The sequence below is a fragment of the Morus notabilis genome, unplaced genomic scaffold (genome assembly GCF_000414095.1).
Source record: "Morus notabilis unplaced genomic scaffold, ASM41409v2 Scaffold193, whole genome shotgun sequence".
NCBI classification, from domain to species: domain Eukaryota; kingdom Viridiplantae; phylum Streptophyta; class Magnoliopsida; order Rosales; family Moraceae; genus Morus; species Morus notabilis.
The window spans coordinates 222,783-234,823 of NW_010357324.1; the positions used below are offsets into that span (position 1 = coordinate 222,783).

General features: G+C 29.4%; 1 protein-coding gene across 1 annotated transcript; it reads right to left on the reverse strand.

Moving 5' to 3' along the window:
• Positions 1-584: 584 nt before the first annotated feature.
• Positions 585-11,511, reverse strand: LOC21399874 (oxysterol-binding protein-related protein 4B). Its single transcript, XM_024168568.1, has 8 exons — positions 11,415-11,511; positions 8,139-8,294; positions 6,346-6,591; positions 6,266-6,269; positions 4,603-4,650; positions 3,060-3,351; positions 1,766-1,868; positions 585-1,036 (listed from the first exon to the last, which is right to left on the reverse strand). Exons 1-8 carry the CDS (start codon positions 11,415-11,417, stop codon positions 782-784), a joined length of 1,107 nt encoding a protein of 368 aa, XP_024024336.1. The 5' UTR covers positions 11,418-11,511; the 3' UTR covers positions 585-781.
• Positions 11,512-12,041: the final 530 nt, after the last annotated feature.

Below are 12,041 nucleotides of genomic sequence, written 5' to 3' on the forward strand. Positions count from 1 at the left end.
CATTCTTTATATATTATCTTGCAGTTTTTATGATTGCATTGTGGACTACTGCTCAGTTAAAAGATGATTTATCTTGATAACCAAAGTAGGTTTCTACAAGTAGAGATATTGATATATTACTATTTGACAAATTAAGGCCATTGTGATTTTCATTTGGCAATAATTCTGTTCAATTAATGGAAAAGAATTCACTTTGATGACCTACGCTACGTATATATAAAATCTAAATGTAACTAGTTGTGTCAACTTGGATGATAACTTCTCTCAGATTGCATAAATATCAAAAAGGTCCTAGATTTTTTTTTTTTGGTAATATTATATAACTAATTTTAGTCCTTGAATTTCTTCCCCTTAGAAGAGGAACAGGTGACCCTTTCCGTTAAAAGTTTCAAACGAAAGTTGGTGTCACGACCAACTAAACATAACTAATTGAGTTTAAGAAAATGTGCGTTTAGTTAGTGAATTCGTGTCATGGTTCGGATCATAATTCGTGATTTGTTATAATATTTTCTCTCACAAAACATAATTCTGAATCATAATTCTAAATACATAAACTAAACGTCCACTAAATTTTGAGTGCTAAATTGTGAAATATTCATGAAATAACGTTCTTATTTCTTCAAAGGCAATTAGTGAGAATTCTTTTCTGTTAATTGCATCCCCCGAGACTTGAACTCGGGTTACTCAATACAAATAAAACAACTCGCACACCCACTAAACATCAATTTAATTAAAGACGATTAGTGAGATTAAGCCTCACTAATTATTAGCCGATCAACCGTTAAATCGGTACAACAATGGGAGCTGGTGGGACACGCTTTTGTAAAGGGAAACAACTCCACCCATCTTCCTTGCTATAAGACACAATAAAATGCTTTGGAACCCAATTTTCACATCTTGATTCTCTCTCTCTCAAGAGATTCCTCTGTTTTTCCTCAACAGCATTCTTTGCTTCACTTGCACTTCCCCAATGTTTGCTTAGGATTCCTCTGCTCACCTCACTCCACACTAGGGCTGACTCACTTGCCCACACTGCCTATATATATATATATATATATATACACACACAAATTATGACGTCCAAGTTACTATACACAAATATATAAATTAGTAAAGTATATATGTGTTTATCTATGTGGAGCTACATTACTATAATGAGACATGAGATTTTGAAAAAAAGAATATATATATATATATATATATATTGAATGCAAATTATTGGAAAGTTCTAATAATGGCACTACTAAATTAAGAAAATTATGGCCGTGTTTAGAATTGATCTCATTTTTATTTTTCACATTTAAAAAAAAAAATGAAAACGTTTTCAAAACGGCGTTTGGCGCAATAAAGACAAAAAACAGAAATAAAAACGATTTTTTGATTTAGTTTAAAATGAGAGAGAAATATTTTTTCTCCTCTCTCAAGTTGAAAGAGAGAGAGAGAGCGATATTAATGAGTTGTTTTATACTAAAAGCAATCTCTTGATAGAACTACCAAACGCATTTTCAAAAATGATTTATGTCAAAAATTAAAAACATTTTTATTTTTATTTTCATATAAAAAAATAAAATTATTTTGGAACGAAATTCAAACGCGTCCTATAATTCTGCTCGCACTCAACAAAAATTATATATGTGTCCTCGTTTAATAATTAGTAATTAGTAAAAATTATATATGTGAAAAGGCTGAAAGTCTGAAACTATTCTTGTGAACTAAAAAGTACATAAAAGAATGAGTAAAGAAGAATACAATTAGTGGTAGTTACCTTTGGATCCTTAACAATAGGAGTTTTGAGTCCAGAAATTACTTCTATTGCCTCGTATATCACTCTAACATTACCACTTTCAAGGTCCTTCAACGTGACGGTACTGCAGTGAAGATAAACGAAAAACTTTTTAATTGTTGACATATTATATATTGTTGAAGGCGAATAAATTAAATAATTGGTTGCGGCTAATAAAACTTTGGTTCTGTTTAAGGGAATGGAGAATAATTATGAGAAATTACAGTAAATAGTAAACTTTTAAAACTAAATTAAATAAATAATAGATTTTAAAATTATTTAAAATAAATAACAGTTTACGTAGTAAATAAATCATTTACTACGTAAATGAATAATTTATGATTGGTAAAAATAACTTACGTGGTAAAAAATTTAAAATTTTTCTTACATGAAAAAATTCTTTTTACGTGAAAAAAATATTTTTACTAGCTATAAATGAATTATTTATGAGGTAAATGATTCAATTACTACATAAACTATTAATTATTTTAAATAATTTTAAAATATGTTATTTACTTAATTTAACTTGATGGTTAGATTCAGTACAAAACTCTATTACAAGCATTGTGATAATGACTATATGTACTCTTCTGTTGCCCAAAAAAAAAATTAAAAAAAAAATTAAAAAACTTAAGGAACTCCAAAGTCTTAAAACTTTATCCCGAAAACAAGATTCATGTGCATAATGCTTGATTTAACGTTCGTGAAAAAAGAAAAAAAAAAAAAAGCAATTATTTTTTGTTTTACGCGACGGTTTGGTCGCTGATTCTCAAATAGATTTAGTAACCATTCTTTTGACATACTTAAAATTATTAAAAGATGGGTGAATATTAGATTTATATATTTGAACGACAAAAGGAAAAAAAAGATTTCGGTACAAATGACCCAGGATTTTTTTTTTTTTTTTTTACAAAATTGACCGTTTTCATTAATTTGTTGGTCAATTATTGATTGACTTAGTAGTTAATTACTGATTGATTTTAGTTCATCACTGATAATTCTTCATTATTAATCAATATCAATTAATAATGAACCAAAATCAATTAATAATTAATTAATTTCAATCAACAAATTATAAGTTTATTAATGAAAAATTATTGATAAATTATGGGTCAATGATTCACTGTGAGTCAATCACTGATTGACTCCTTAAAAAAAGAAGAAGTCATTTTTGTAAAATAAAAAAAGAGGAGTCATTTTCGTAAAATAAAAAAAAATCGATAATTTAGCTAATTTTTCTAAAAAAAGTGTTTTTCATTTCTGATAATTGAGTTACCTATTCCAATGGCCGCCGATCTCAGAAAGAAGTTTTGACGAAGATGAATTAAAGATCTTTCCCTTGATTGAATTGGGACTCCCTCTAAAACCTAAAAAGGATCTTCCTCCGTACGATAACTCAGCTTCGAGATCTGTCTCGTTGCATCGTATTCTACAAATACCTACCCACTCCACCCCAGTCACCGGAAAAAATTTAATTGCAAGCTTCGGACATTTCATCGTATAAGTTTCTCCATGATTCAACAACTTCAGCTGCCTTGTTCCATTCACTTCTGTTTCCACTGAAGTACCTGCAATATTTATACTTATTTATGTTTAATGAAGACAAAAAATGAATCTTTTACGTACATAAAAGAGCCAAAAACTTTCCAAAAAAAAGAAAAAAAAAGAAAAAAAAAAGGAGAAAAAAAAGCCAAAAAATATGTGTCACTATAAGAAGACTTAGGCATCGTTCATTTCACCGATTCGAGTTTTCAGTTTTAAATTTTTACAGTAAAAAACTCTCAGAAAATGTCACATCTAACTTTTTCTGCTACAGTGAAAAGCTCTTAGAAAATGTTACATCTCAACTTGAATTAAAAACTCGAATCCACAAAGTGAACGAGACCTTAAAAGACATCATTTTTTTTTTCTTATTTTCTTTGTTTTTTAAAACATTTCCATGATTTATCTTTTTCTATTTTCTCTTTCTTTTAATTTTTTTTTTAATTTTTACTAAACTAAACCCTTGAAAAATAATAAGTTAAAAAAAATAAAATTTTTTAAATAAAGATTTAAATTTATGTACTAAAAAAAATGTAATACGTTGAATGCATGTTAAATATTACACACGTAGCATGTGCTTTCAATTAGTAATTCAAGAAGTGACGACACAAAAATGCTTTGTACGTATTGCAAAAGTCGTGACACATAGGTGATAGTAGGATGGGCCTTGAGCTGCCCTACGTAAGCGTTTTACAAACTAGGAAATAGTAGAAAATAGGCTAATATGAAAATTTTAAGAAAATATATAGGCAAATTTTTAGTTATAGAAATTAATAGGTTATAATTTGTGAAGTTATGATTCATAACTAGATAAGTTATGGACAAACTTGTCAAGTTATGATTCATAGTCAGACAAATTATGGATAAAAACTGTGATTTATAGACAATAACTTATCAAGTTATGGTTCATAACCAGATAAATTATGGACAAAAATAGTAATTTGACCTATTTATTAACTTATATAAACTATTGGCCTATTAATTTTAATTCATCTTAAATCTTGATCTATTTCATTCTTTCTCCCTACAAACTATGCGTCCCAACTAGTAAAGAGTTGGGATAAATAGTATTATTCATTTAAAAAACAAATAGATATAAGATCATTAAGCACAAACACTAGCGAATAATTGCCAAGTAAAGGTCTCTACAAAGCAATTCCCTCACTAAGAACTTGTGAAACACGTGAAATATTCATAATTAAAGAAAAAACTAGACTTATTTCATGGTAAATATTTAACCAAAAAAAGAAAGAAAAAAGAGAGGGGTAATATTGTACCATAAAATTTTGGAACTAGATTGTGGCACCAGAGAATTTCAAGGTTTTCTTATATATATATATATGGGATGTCACAAGTTTATCAGGCTTCGTATACCCACAGATCATGACCTGTCTATAGATTTATAAAGGGTATTTTTAAATGGAAAATTAGTTTAGGTCAAAATTCTATTTGCTTAATGAAAAGTTTTTAAAAAGGAACTTAATGAAATGTCATTGGTGTTGAAGATTTAGAGCATCTTCAATGCAATGTTATATTTGATGTGCCAATTGTGATTTAAATTTGAGTGCAAAAAACACCCTCTAATGTAATGTTATTTGTTTAAATTTCTAATATGCTATACTTTGTGGTAATTTTACCACCAAATACATTTGATTCCCATTGGTTGATATTATTTTTCATTTTATCATTGTAACTTTTACATTTTTTAATTATTTTAAAATTAAAAGTCAAACTTTAAAAGGTTAGTAATGATAGGAAAAAATAGATTTAGTATTTTAAATAGCATTATGCATTGTAACACAAATAAAAATAGCATGCTTCATACTTTTTTATGCCAAATATATAATAGGCATTTACACTTACATTTGAGATGGTCTTACATACAACTTGTTGAGTATATTATAGATTAGCTAGAGATATCTAGGTTTCTTTTAGAGAATTTGTATGTAGGTTCCTTATTCCTTCTTGTAAACTGAAAATAAGTCATCGATCGATTTTGTGAAAAATAAAAGGGCTCTTGTTCTTCCTGTAGAACTCTAACAAAATGTTTGGGGACCACACCACTAGTGTTAATCACTATAATTAATAGAAAATGAAACGTCCTCTCTATTAATATGTGATGTTGAACACTACCGACCTCTTTAGGACGTTCAACAGTTTATTATGTACATGACCTAATATGGTAATAAAGAATTTTTTATCCAACAAAAAATTAGATCGGTCTCGTTTATTTTGTTAATTCTAATCTCAATTTAAGTTTTTACTATAATATTTTTTCTTAAAAAAATTCATATTCAACATTTTATGTTATAATGTTTTCTCTCACATAAATTCACTTTTCAATCCGAATTAAAAACTTAAATAGTAAAATGACGAAGTCATGAGATTTTTACTTTTTAAGTAGAAGGACAAAAAGTTGTTTTGAGTTTGTAGAAGTAACCTCTGAAGGTTTTGAGATGACAAAAATGTCCTTATTGTGACATATGAAGCTTTAGTGCATGACAAGAAGATATATTATTTTCATCAAAAGAAACACAAAGAACAACTGGCATCACTCCCACTTAACCCCACTCAATTTATTAAAATATAATAAATTTACCTAAAAAAGGAAAGATAACATGCGCATAAATGGACTATATAGGACATTCTATTTAAAGGGATAAACTAGTTGAATCTTTTAAGCTAAAAGACACAAATATGTGACAAGACTAATTAGCTTATAAATGTGATATGACAACACAAATGTTTTTTTGTCTCGACCAATATTAGATCGTAATCCAACACCTCTATTTTTGTGTCAAGAAAAGCAAAGATGGGCTTTTCACACCCAAAAAAAAAAAAAAAAGACCAATATTAGATCGTGGTCCAACACCTCTATTTTTATGTCAAGAAAAGCAAAGATGGTCTTTTCACACCAAAAAAAAAAAAAAAAGAAGTTGCCTTTCTATCAGGGAAGAGGAAATAAATAAAACAAAAAATAGAAATTCATATATATATATACATATATATATATATATTACCTGCTCAAGGACGACATTGAGGGTTCCCCTAGACATGTGATGGGTCTCACCAAGAATTGGGTTGTATGGAGCAACACCAAAGATCAAAGGACGTAGAGTTGAAATTCCCCATGCTACTGCCCCTATAAACCTCTCCAATGGGGTCTCTCCTCGGTTGCATTTTCCCAACAAATCATCACTAACGCTATACATTGACTCACCATAACACTGAAGTTGTGATTTTGGTATGTTGAAAGCCGGTGGAAGCTGAAATTAAATTAGAGGATAAAAGAGGGGACAACCATATTAATAACTTGATTTTCTACACTTTCACTGTAACATTTTTAAGAAATTTCTTCAGCCTGGTGATGGCTGTATCAGTTCAACAAATGTAACGTAACATTTTTTTTGTTTTGTCATTGTAATATTATAATTTGTACGTTCATGTAATACTCAAAAAAATATAATCTTGATTTCTCATAAAAAAAAAAAAAAAAGACAACCATATCAATAACTTGATTTCCCATGTACACTTTCACCATAACATTTTAAGAAATGTCTTCAGTTTGATGAGATAGACCATATCAGTTCGACAAATATAACATAATTTATACGTTCGTGTAACACTTAATAAAATAAAATCTACCATCATCTACCACAAGTTATATTAAATTTGCTTCAATATTACTATACACACCAAAAAGTTACACGTTCATAAAAAAAAAATTACTCATGTCATGTCAAATCGTATAATCGTTAGACTTATGACAATACCTAACATTTCAATGCGAAAAGAAAAAGAATTATGACTAGTTGTGAAAATTAGGATAAGTGCAATGCTACGTATGATAACACACAATTTAGTTAAGGTGCCTAGGTTTTTTCTTTCTTTTTTTCTTTTTTTTTTTTTTTATCTGTAAACTTATGGTGACCACTTGATCAACTTTTATGGCCAGCCCCTGTACTTTGTCCATATTGAGAATTACATATCTACTTCATTGTGTGTTGACTCTTTGGCAATTACTGAGCAGCCACGGTGCCGTGGGAAAGCCGGAAGGAATGAATATGCATCTCGCTCATTCATTCTTATATATCCCTTTACACATAAATATATATATAGACAAGTAACGTTGGTTCATGAATTTAAAATCATGATTTAGAACCATTTTCGATTTAAGTGTGTTTTTGTGAGAGAAAATATTTTAACGAACCACGAACCATGATTCAAATTATGACACGAATCCACCAACCAAACGCAAGAATATGAAGAGAAAGTGTAATTGATTTCAGGAAGATTAAAACATGCCAACTATCTTAACATCTAATAGCAAACTAATACTTCCTCTTTATATATGTATATTATATGTTTATATATTTCGATAAATCATAATACAGTCCTTCGTCTTTATTTGCCACACGTATTAGGTGTGAAATTATTGTCAAGTAATACTCACTGTCATGTTTCATTTATTATAAAACTGTACCTAGCAAAGTGACTGGTTTTCATTTTCATATCTATTTTAAATTGATATAAAAGACAAACAACCAGAATATGTAGAAAGACCATAATGTGGGGGACAGTTTTGAGCTACAAAAATTGATAGATGAGAGATGTCATGAAAGTTACAAATATCTTTTAGTTTCCGTGCGTATAATGTCTTATTTCTGTAGTAATTTATAAAAAAAAAAATCAGAAAAACAAGTTATAAATACTTAGTTTCCGTGCGTATAATGTGTTATTTCTGTAAAAAAAAATCAGAAAAACAAGTTATAAATACTTCAAAGAGAAGAAAATAAAATGAGTAGTTACTCGCCTGCATTCGAGTGAGATCTGATCCTGGCCGTATATTTTTGAAAAGACTGAGAATCCGTTGGATAAGATTAGGTGCACTGTAATCATCATCAGAGCCACCCTTTAGCGACAATGGCTTCGAGAGAACAATCTGCGTCTCCACCTTCCACTCTGTGCTCTGCACAACACCGTAATATTCCCAAACCATTGAACAAATAGTTTTCTTTTTCTCATCACGCATAACATTTTTTCTTGATAATAATTATTGTGCATCATTGTTTTTCAACAAAAAATTGCATCAAAATTAGGTCAACAAAACATGTGAAATCAAAATATATGCAAAACCAATTAGTTGTTAACACCTTGGCAATAAACCTGTACGTGACAATAACTTAACAACTTAAGAACACTTATAGGAGGGAAAAAATTAAAAATTATATAAGTAGTACTCAAAAATATATAACTAATGTAAAAAAGTTACATTCTCCCACCTTCTAATATTTTAACCTTTTAGAAAAATAATAAATTAACACGGTGTTAGAGTAAGTGACCCTAAATAAATTTATTAAGCCTTTAAAATGTTTCAAACTTATCATCAAATATTTATGTGCAATGCATATTTAATCACAAAATTGTCCATTGTTCAACCCTCATACATACGAAGGAGCATAACTATAAACTCGGGCCATATGATCTGACTCGCTTTCTTTACTAGGTTGAGTCAATTCTACTCAGATGAGTAAATGGTTGTACTAGTCTAGTTGGCCGAGCCAATCCAAAACTTTATTAGGATTTTTTTTTAATTCTAAAAAAAAAAGGTGGATTGAGCAAAACCGGCATAAAGAGTGACTTTTAGATTTAGGCCTCGTTCACTTCGCAGATTTGAGTTTTCAATTCGAGTCGAGATGTGACATTTTCAGAAAGCTTTTTACTGTAGTAAAAAAAGTTAGATGTGACATTTTCTGAGAGCTTTTTACTGTAGAAACCTAGAACTGAAAACTCGAATCGGTGAAATGAACGAGGCCTTAGATTCTTTAGTCTGACTTATTTTTATGCGGGTAAGGTCTGGCCGAAATCTTGAGCATTGGTCCAGCCCTAACTTACAACTCTATAAATGGTTGTGAGAAATATTACTCATTAGTCATTAGGATAACTATTAAAAAAAAAAAAAAGATATAGTGGGAATAGTTAAAACGAATGTATTTATTAGGTTACCCTCAGCGCTTACTTGTAATCAGTTATTGGGTGAGAATATATGCTTCTAGATGCACGTGGGATTCAATAGATCACTGTGTCCTGTTCTTATTTCAAAAATACTGTATAACAGTACAACGAAAGATTAAAACCTATAATAGCGAATTAGGAGGATGTAAATTTTGTGTAGTGGACAATGAATGGCAATAATAATTCTTCCTAACGAAAAATAATACGACAACAAACAAACAGTAACAAAAACAAACAAAAACTGTGCAGACAAACTCAGAAAGGAAAAAATATTACGTACCTTCAAACTTCAAATTCCGTACCTTCTTATTTATTTATTTATTATTTTTTGATTTTCTAAAATTAATCTCATTGGTGCCGCTTAAAGTTAATTTGGATCATTCTTACTTTACTTCTTAAATATTCAAAACTCTTATTTTACCCCTTGAATTTTGAATTTGTCCAAATATTTAAGCCATTTTGTAAGAATTTCTATTGAAAAAAAAAAAGAGAAATTTAAGTATAATTATGTGGTTTTTATATATTTGTTTTTAATAAAATAAAAATTTTTAAAGTTTAAATAGCGAACTAAGAATGACCATAATTCAAAAGCCACCGGTGATAATATGTAAGGCAAAAACAGCATTTACTATAAAGACATATGCAATATACAATCAATTTTGGAGCATGCACAAGTGGCCTACTAGGGGCTGCCCGTGCATGCATGGCATACTTCTTCAGCAGCGTTTGTTGAAATAAGAAAATATCAAGATAAGAAAAAATACAAACAAACATATACATATATATATATATATATATCTTAATTACACTAATCAAGTTGTTTTTACTTTTTTTTTTCTTAGAAACTTGAAGTGGAAGTTTAAATTTCCCTTTAATTAAAAAATAGAAACTAATGAAGGCAGACTTATTGGTAATACTTATTTCGTTTGTAGGCGCTACAAGCTTTAGAACCTAAGTGGGGGTCTACATATATATTACGAGTCACCTCAAAAACATTTTTCTTTGGCTAATTATTTACCACGCATATAGATCATATACTCTTTCACCAAAAAAAAAAAAAAAAAAAAAAAAAAAAAAAAAAAACTAGCCCTGGATTGATCTTAATTATCATTCAAACGTCAGCTCAAATATATTTAGAAGTAATAAATAAATAAGAGACGTCCTAAAAAATTATAGAAGACAAGCCACATTCCGACTTAAATATTCATCTCAAGTCAACAAAAGGACAATATCGAGAGCGTTGCATTTCCTTTTCCTACGACATATTCCAAGCACAAAAAAAAAAAAAAAGGAAAAAAAATTAAATAACTATTGCTATGTATATCATCTATTTACGTACACATTTTCTAGTAAACGATCATGAGAGGAAAAGAACCGTCAACCGTTCATTATAGTATATTATGTATGTGTGTACGTGTTGAAGATTACATCTGGCTCCTATTTGTATTTTTGTAGTACAAACAACAGAAACAAAATTTCCAGAAATAACAAACTGTTTACAAAATGAAAATGGACCATGCCTTTCAGATATTTCTCTTTAACCTGTTTCTTTATTATTATTATTATTTTCTTTTAACGTAAAATCGCATCGTTCAAATGTTGCCGGTCACCAGAGTCACCTGAGTGACTACGATATCTACCGACCGGCACCCTTCTTTCACTTAGGTGATCGACACGATCTATAGCTGCCGGTTGCATATCTATGTTATATAGCAGGCCACATATACATATATGTATATATATACATATGTAGATGGTAATAATAAAGATAAAATTTGATCATTTAATAGAGCATTTTATATGTATCCACAAAGTTTTTCACAACAAGAGCATTCTTACTGTTTTCTTACTTTTTAGTACCAACTTAATTTTTTTTTTAGTACCAATTTAATTGGGATGTATTAGCTAATTTGACGTCAAATATATCTTCTTTTCATTTATTTAAGAATAACAAGCGAGTAATTCCAAGAAATTAAAAAAAGAGTGAATGATTAACTAAATAAATACAAAAAACAAAACGACAAAGAAGGAGAAGCTGAAGGAGAAGAAGAAGAAGAGGAGAGATAATACGCACCATTTTTGAAGAGATGAAAAAGTGAAGGTAATTGTAGTTGGAAAGAGAGAGAAGATGCAGAAACCAGGGTTGGTGAGAGATGGGCGAGAGAGATGGGAAACTTTGGCTTGTATTTGATTTTCTTTAAGGGACCAAAACGGCCTTTTTATAGACTTTCAAGATTGAGTGCCAACAAGGCAGAAATAAAGATGGAGGACATTTGGAAGGGAGATTCGTGCCATGATTCGAATCATGGTTCGTGGTTCGTTACAGTATTTTCTCTCACAAAAAACACACGTAAAACGAGAATAATTCTAAATGATGATTTTGAATCCATAAACTAAACGTTAGTGTTAATTTTAAAAAAATTTCTCCATGAATATTTTTTATTTTTGACAACTTTGGAAGTCTTAAATTGATGATGGATTTCTAAAATTTCACAGAAATCGTCACGTCATGGATACATAATAATTGAATTTTTTACATAAATAATTACACTAAATAACATTGTTTCAATTATATTGGCTCCCCTATTTATTGTCATGATGCAGGTTGTTTTTATTCGTTCATATCATGTCATGGCATCATTAAAATTTTAGTCTGGAATGGAATTTTCGGATAAAGTTTTGGGCGGATTTTATTCATAAA